General features: G+C 34.9%; 1 protein-coding gene across 1 annotated transcript; it reads left to right on the top strand.

The window, feature by feature from the left end:
- Window positions 1-570: 570 nt before the first annotated feature.
- LOC148554370 (protein PHLOEM PROTEIN 2-LIKE A10-like) lies at window positions 571-2,434 on the top strand. The gene has a single exon (XM_088495171.1). The coding sequence runs from the start codon at window positions 1,088-1,090 to the stop codon at window positions 2,351-2,353; it is 1,266 nt and encodes a 421-aa protein (XP_088351297.1). The 5' UTR covers window positions 571-1,087; the 3' UTR covers window positions 2,354-2,434.
- Window positions 2,435-8,512: the final 6,078 nt, after the last annotated feature.

The raw sequence follows: 8,512 nt of genomic DNA, 5'->3' as shown, positions 1-8,512 counted from the left end.
GGTCCTTAAGGTTTAAGGTGTCCTATTTGAATCCAAAAAAGTTTCATTTAACTTCAATTTAGTCCCACCGGAGGTCAAAGATAAATAATTAGCGAAATTTCCTATATGACAGCAGTATAAGAATAAGGTCGATAATCTAAAGAATAAGTACAAGTTCCAAAGGCATAAAATCAACGTGGATAAATCAATACATTTATTTATTATTTTTCTTATAATTAAAATGAAATATTTTCTATAAAACTAAAAAAATGTTAAATACATATATTGATGCATCCACGGTTGATTTTATGCCGCTAGAACTTGTACTTATTCTCCAAATTATTGACCTTGTTCTTATACTGTATGATATTTCGTTAATTATTTATCTTTGACCTTACGGTAGGACTAAATTGAAGCTAAATAAAATTTTTTTGGATTCAAATAAAACATTTTACACCTGAAAGACCTAAATAGAATTACGCCCAAACATTAAAAACTAATTTAATACTTTACTCATATATTTATAACCATTTAAGACTAAAAAGTCATGTTCTCTGTGTTATTATGTTGTGCTCTGCTTTGTATGATTGTTTCCTTGTGGTGCGGGGATTGACCAGACTTGCATAGTTGATAACTTGACACTTAGCAAAACAAAGCAAAGAAGCCCTTATTTGGCGGGTACTCTGGCCTTTGGTCTTGACCGAAACTTGCTGGTTTTTTCTTCAACATTGCCATTCACTCTCCTTAATTCACTGCCTCCAAAATCCACTTCACACAAAGTTCGTTAAAACCATCACCATCTTGGAAAATTCGTACCTTGGAAAATAGAGAGGAACGAACAACTACCTTCTTTTCCTCTCTCTTAATTTCCCAATTACAACAAAAGACGTATTCAATCTATTTCCCTCCAACAACAAATTCACCTAACTGCATTTATTTCCCCCCAATTCGTCTCTCTTCGTCTTCAAATTCAATCCTCTGCATTCATTTCCCCTCCCCGTTTCAATTAACCATCCAACCATATTGCCAAATTCTGAAACCCTAGATTTTCAATTTCGCGCTCCTAGGGTTCCTGATTGGTAAACTCTAGGGTTTGTTGATCTTACCTATGGAAGGTCAACTTATCAAGAAGGGTTTGGATTTCTCTCGAAGGAACAAGAAGTGGCTTCTCCTCGTTGCTCTCTTCGGAGCTTCTGGCTATGGCGCATACAAGGCTTACCACTCTCCCTCCGTGGCTCGCAAGAGAGAGCGCCTTATGAAGCTCGTGAAAGCCTTCGTTTCCCTTTCCGAATTGGTTGCGGAATCCTCAGAAACCATTGCCACCGTGTCCAAGGACCTCAACCGATTCCTGAATTCTGATTCCGACGAGATCCCCAACAGCTTGAAGCAGTTATCCAAAATTGTCACATCCAAGGAATGCTCCGCCTCGGTCAATAAGGTTTCCGAGGCCGTAACGATTGGACTTTTGCTAGGTCTTAAAACCCAACAGAGCAACGATAAGAGTCCCGAATTCATCACAAACCCTAATAGCGCCACCGATAGGGTGTTGGAGAAGCTTTTCTCGAAGGCTGGAACCGGTTTTGCCTCGGTGGTAGTTGGAAGCTTTGCGAGGAATTTGGTTTTGGGTCTTCAGAGTGCTGAATTTGGTGTTGCGTCTTCGGATTCGCCTGCTTGGTTGAATGTGATTAGTGATGAGAGGTGTGGGAAGGTTATAGGGGACGTTGTACAAGTGTTTGTGAGCACCGCCGTTGCAGTTTTTCTCGACAAAACAATGGATGTTAATAACTTCGATGAGATGTTTGCTGGAATGACCAATCCAAAACACCAGGAACAAGTTAAGGGGATTCTGGTTTCTGTGTGCAATGGTGCCGTGGAAACTTTGGTTAGAACATCTCACCAAGTCTTGACGAATTCGAGAACTCAAAAATCAAATTTGAGTGCGAGCTCGAGTTCAGGTTCAAATGTGAATTCTCTTGTTCTTAGTGGTTCAATTGTAACTGGAAATGGGTGCGTTGAGCCAATTGGAGAAGTTGTTCAGCATTTCAAAGTTGGAGGCTTGGTTGGTGGTGGTGTTCAGGATGCAGGATTGCTTGGCCAGATCAAATCGACGATGGCGGTTCCGGCCAACCGGAGATTTGTTCTTGATGTGACGGGGAAGGTGACAATGGAAGCATTGAGATCATTTGTGGCGTTGTTCTTATGGAGAATATCAGATGCATTGAACAGAAGTCTCAAGAACGTCCATGATGAAGCTGTGCACAAAGGGTCTGAAGTTGTTAGATATGTTGGAGCTAAGTCATCAGTTATGTTTACATTGTTCCTTGCTTTTTACTTGCATATTTTGGGTGGCAGTACCCTTGTATTGCCTGCTTAGTCTGATGATTAAACCCTGCCCAGTTAGTTGTAATTGTAATGCAGTTTCATCTTTGAATATAATTCCAACAAATTCCACTAATTCTATCTCTATGTTAAAAACTGAGGTCATATTTTGGCAAGTAGAAAACTAAGGAAAAGAAACTTAACAGCTAAAGTTGAGATTGGATAGCAGTTATGTCTGTGTAACTGCCATCTAGCTGGTAAATACTAAGTAGTAATACCTTTTAACCGTGCTTAGTTACGGATTACAATTGGATTATCTGTTGAGGCCTTGAGGGTGTCGTCTCTTCATCTCTATCTCTCTATATTATTAATTGTCTGTAGTCTGCACTTATAAATTGGCCTGTTGTCTTCACTTCATGCCATGCCAGTGATTCCGGTACAGAGCCAACAAGGTTTCAGGTATACATACTATTGATCTTTTTAATCCTTTTGAATGTTTCTTGTTTAACATTTCTGCAGCAATTTGATACTTTTTTATTAACTATAGGGAATAGGAGTCTAATAAATTAGGTGTTCATATGCCATCTGCGGTGAGACTACTGGCATTTAGAAACAATACTTATGTAATAATCTCGTGAAAATAGTGGTCTTTTTTTTAAACCCTTTCTGGGTCAAGAAAAAGAAAAGGAGTGTTGATGATGGTTGTTGGGAGAAAAATGTCCCTATCCTAGGAGTGCAAGGTTAGTTAGCGTAATTGATTTTTGGACCTGCATGAATTTATTGATATTGTTAGTTTTGTGTTAATTGTGACTCGGTATTTATTGAATTTAGAGGTAAGGACATGACCCCAAAACAGGGAGGGGAAAAAAATTAGGTAGCGACTAGTAGTCAACGATGGTTACCAAAATTAAAAAAATCTACTCATGAATCACGTTATCCATTTATCCGGAAATTATTTTGAGAAAAATCCAAAACAGCTCTGACAATTACCTTAAAAGACAACGAGGCCCTTGACAAAAAAATCCTAATTCGACTCCTGACAATTACCTCGAAAGGACAACGAGGCTTCTGTGCCAAAAAAAAGTCAATGTTGTTTTTTTTGGCACAGGGGCTAATCAGTCCCAAAAATAAAAGATCAGGGACCGGATTGGGTGTTTTTTTTTTCTTGGGGATCTCGTTGTCCTTTCGAGATAATTGTTAGGGGCCGGATGGGGTATTCACTTAATTATTTTTGATATGGAAATAGAGATGGTGTTTTGGTTAAATATTGATATTTGAAGTGTATTACAGTATTGTGGAAGTCATTCAACACGGTCCCCACGTATTGGTCAAGATGTTGCCACATGTCCAACACACCTTCCACGTGTTGGTCAAGATGTTGCCACCTGTCCAACACGCCCTCTACGTGTTGCAACATGCCCCCAGGTGTTGACTTCCTATGCAAAATCCACCTACCTGTAATTACACCAAATAATCCCATTTTTAACAAAAACACCAATATTTTTTTCATACTAAAAAAAATCAGCCCCATTTATCCAATTTTATAAAAAAACAACTATTTTTATTCACAAATATTCAGAATATTGACAAATATACTTATAAATCTACTTTAAAAAAACAAAAAACAAAATTAACTTTATAACCCTAAAATAGATTTTGGTCAACAAAGTTATCTAAATCTTAAAAGATTATTCAAAATTTCTAAACTATTCTTCCTCATCTAACTTATCACATTTCTAATTCTCAACTCTTCACTACAATGTCCGACCTTTTGCCACCATTACCCAAATTGTTTATCATCCAACTTTCATCCCCATCTATCACCACCACCACCGTCGCCATCATTGCTACCGTCACCACCACCATCATACTCCAAAATCCTCTCTGATCCTCTCTTCTCAGATTATGAACGTTGGCATTGCGATGAGCCTCCACCAACAGTTGGTGAGTGCTTGCCTAATGGAGTGGAAGAGTAATAGCTTGGGGCAGGTATCTCAGCCAGAAAAATAGCAATATTTATTTCCCTGGAGGAAGAGATGTGGAAACGTACGTTATATACAAATTACAATAGGACAAGAGGAAAATACAAAATACAGGAAGCTCTATTTTCATTAATTTATTCACAATTGCTTACAATTACCTAGAAGGCAATTCAATAAACAGTGAGCTATAGAGAAATATAATTCACTAGCAGCGCTGCACCTGGATGTGGCCCAAATAATGCAGGAGAGTGTGATGGTGGCAGTAGTAAAGAGAAGGAGGCAACAGTAGTGAAGATGGTGGTGACGGTGGTTGGGAACGGGAGTTAGAAGAAGACAGATTTGGATGATAGTAAAAGGTTGAGGGTTGAGGTGGTGGTAGGGGTTTGAAAATTGGGGATGCAAAAGTTAAGAGGGATAATTTAAAAGTTTTGTATAATCTTTTAGAATTTGAATAATTTTATCAACCGAAGTTATTTTTTAGTGAGTATAAAAAGTCAATTTCTTTTATAAATTTATTAGCATTCTGAACATTCATGATGAAAAATAATTGTTTACTCAAAAATTATTTATTTATTCAATTAGAATAAATATTTTTTAAATTTTTTTAATAAATGCACTATTTGAAAAATCTTACCATTTTTATCTACAAAAATTTAGAAAATTGACAAAATTATCTATAAAAGAACGAAATTAACTTATACCCATAAAAAAATGAGTTTTATGTGATAAAAGTACGGTTAATACTTAAAATGGTCTCTGAAATTAGACTCTCGATACAATTTAGTCATCAAATTTTTAATTGACACAAATTACACCCTGAAATTTTAACGCGGGGCTCAAGTTGATCATTTTGTCAATCTCCGGCACCGAAGCGCTGATGTGTCATGTTTAATTGACACCTGGCACTTTTAACTATTATATGATGTGGCAAAATTCTTATAGGCATCAATTTAGCCCTCTAGAAATTTCGGATTTGAACTTTAAAACCTAGAAGTGCCCCAAATTGAACCCGTTTTTGGTGAGTTAAGGAGAATGTTGAGGAGCAGCAACGAAGCTTTCCAAAGCACTAGTAGATCTCGTTCACATGGCAGCTGGGTGAGGAACGCACATCATGACAGAGGAGGGAAGGTTCCGCATTGGTGTGGTTATGGGATGCAACCCATTCTTTGTTGGTCTGGTACAAACGCAAACTCAGAAATACTATTTTATGGATGTCCTAATTATAATGTGAGTTGGTTGAATGTCCATTCTTAATTTTTATTGTTCTTCCTTTAATTTTTTATTGTTCTTCCTCTCAATTTTTTTTTGATTTTTTTTATTTTTTGTGCTTCAAACCATTGGGAAGAGATGGTGTAGTTTATTTGTATGGAAAGATGTAAGTAAAGATGATGGCATGATTGAAAAAAAATGAAACTCAAATCAACGAAGAGCATTAGAAGATCAATCTGGGATTGAAGCTGAAATTAGAACTTTAAGAATGTGAAAGATTGTTCTGTCTATTATTGTTGTTCTGTTTGGGTTTGTATCTGTAGGTTATGGTCTATGGAAGAGAAAGTATTGATTAAAGTATGAGATAACATGTAAAGTGAAATATATTTATTTGCAATGAAACGATGAACCATGTCTATTGTGGAAGCTGTGTTTCTAAAATAGAAAATGAAATATGCATATTACAAAATATGTTAACTCATTGGCTATACATATTAATCATTGCAATAGATTAACTGTTGTAATATACCAAATTAATTAAACTGAAACAAACTTTAAACATATTAACTAAAAGTCATAATAGTTAATTATAGTATTCAAACAGCAACAGCATTAACTGCTATAATATATCAAAAGTGATGTCTAGAGTATCATCAATAATAATTAAGTTTCTCCAAACCAAGACACAGCACCTCATAACATAGTCTCAAAATAACATAGTTTGAAAAGGTTTTGTACAAAATATTAGAAACACAACATATTTCAAATAACACCCTAAGTTATAAACTATTTTTTCCTTGGTTGTTTGAAGCCTGGGTGGGAATGAATTTCATAAACTCTACCAAGCGAACAGCTGTCCCAGAACTTGCTCCTTGCATTGGGTCCATCCTTGGTGTTATTTTTCTCTAAGGTGGCAACTTCTCAGGCCTTGTCAGTTGCTGTGGAGGTGGAGCTTGTCAACTGCTGTGGAGGTGGAGGTGGAACAGCGTCGTCGAGAAGCTCAGCACCGTGGAGGACCAGCGTCGTTGAGAAGCGCAGCGTCGTGGAAGACCATCGTCTTTGAGCTGCTCGCTTTACTAGACAAAGGGGTTGGAGTTTTGGAATTTTAAAATTTTGAATAGACTTAGGGATTTCAATGGGTTTTGGTTCCAGAAACCTATTTCAAACTCTTTTGTCTTTTTTTTTCTTAAGTTATTTGGAGGTAAAAAAATAAAATGAGTGGGAACATGATCACAAATTTTCTTTTAAAATTTTTAGCTATGAATAATTTTAGGTAACATTTTATAAGTGTTATTTGTTAAAATTTTTTAGCAACTCTTGTAAAATGTTGTATTTTTTATTTAAAAAGGTTGTCTTAAATTTTTTATATTGCAATATTTTGTAAATATATTTTTAGATATCAAAGATAACTATTTTTATGGGTTACAAAAGATTTTATATCTTTGCCCTATTTAAAGGTAACCAAACAAAAATGTTATCTTTATCTATCTAAGATAACTTTTGTTAAACGTCGTTTTGAATAATGGTTATTTTAGGCAAAACATGTTGTAATGATTGTTATTGTTATTAAACCTGTTTCTATTTTTTTTTTAGTTGGCTGTGGTGATTTAGAGTGAGAGTAACGGTGAGAGTGGGGCAAGCAAAACAAGATTCAATGGCGGTGAGTGGTGACATAGTAAGAGGGTGGTGACAATGGTTGAAAATTACCTAGTGGTTGGTGGGAGTTGGGGTTTGGAGTGGGTATGGATTAGGAATAGGATGTGATGGAGAGAGATGATGAAAGTAATTTTGAAAATTTAGATAATTTTTTAATAAAGTTAACCAAAATTTAACATTTAGATACTTTTGTCATACGAAATTTATTTTTAATGAATATAAACTATAAAATTAGTTTCGTTTTTTTATGAGTAGTCTTGTTAGCATTCTAAAATTTTGTGGGTAAAAATGATAACTTTTTTCTAAAAAACACTAGAAAATTTAAATTTTTAATAAAAATCTTCTATATTTAATACATTAATAAATATAGTTTGGAATGTTTGGTTTAGTAAGAGCAAAAAGATCTTTTGACGTTAAGAACGTGAAAACTCAAGTGTCGTTAATTTATATGAAGTTGATAGCTGAGAGTCGTTAGATGAAAATTTAGTTAAATCTGTCAAATCATTTAACGACTCTCAGTTATCAGTTTCACATTAAGTTAACTGTACCTAAGTTTTCACTCGTAAAGAAATAGGTGTCATAGAAGTTATTCATGGATCCTCTTTTTTTTTTCAAAAAAAAAAATGTTATCAATATTATTTTGTTTCGTCAATCAACTCATATAAAGGTAGAGTTGTTTCGGTGTCAAGTATCCTTTTAATCAACTCACATGCCCTGAATATAAAACTGCTGGCGATGGCCACATTTTCTTTGTGGAATTGGCTTGTCTCAAAATAAGAGAGGCATAGACATAAATATATAAGAATACATAGACACAAAAAGACACTAATTTTATATTTTATTTAGTAAATTAGACAAGACATACACATCATTCATTGCTATACTGAAATATCAATTTTACTCTCATCATTTGAGTACCATTACTATCACTTCTACTTTTCTCACTCTTCTTTTAGAATTATCAAAAACCACCACTATCTTCAAACTAACCCAGAAATAATGAAACCCAAATCCAAACTAAATTCAATATTTTTATAAAATCAATTAAAAAAAATCAATCTCATCCCAAATAAGAAATAGTAAAAAGGTGAGTGATTGACAACCATAGGGATTAAGTGTTAGGAGAATCTTCTAGTATGATACTAGCAGAACATGAAGAGCTTGATGAATTATGGTCACCCATAGATCAGTTGAGCTCTCGATACCAGTGTTGGAGAATTGAAGATGATAGAGAGAAGTTGAAAGAAAGAAGTAGAATGTAGAGAATAGAGAATGAGAAAATGTATCAATTCTGTGTTATTATTTTTGGTAACAAAAATACAAGTATATATATTGGTGCTGCAGAGTTTAACACCAACCCTAACTGA

The sequence above is a fragment of the Arachis ipaensis genome, chromosome B7 (genome assembly GCF_059453495.1).
Source record: "Arachis ipaensis isolate K30076 ecotype BB chromosome B7, ASM5945349v1, whole genome shotgun sequence".
Taxonomy (NCBI): Eukaryota; Viridiplantae; Streptophyta; class Magnoliopsida; order Fabales; family Fabaceae; genus Arachis; species Arachis ipaensis.
This window is presented reverse-complemented; position numbering and strand designations above follow the sequence as displayed.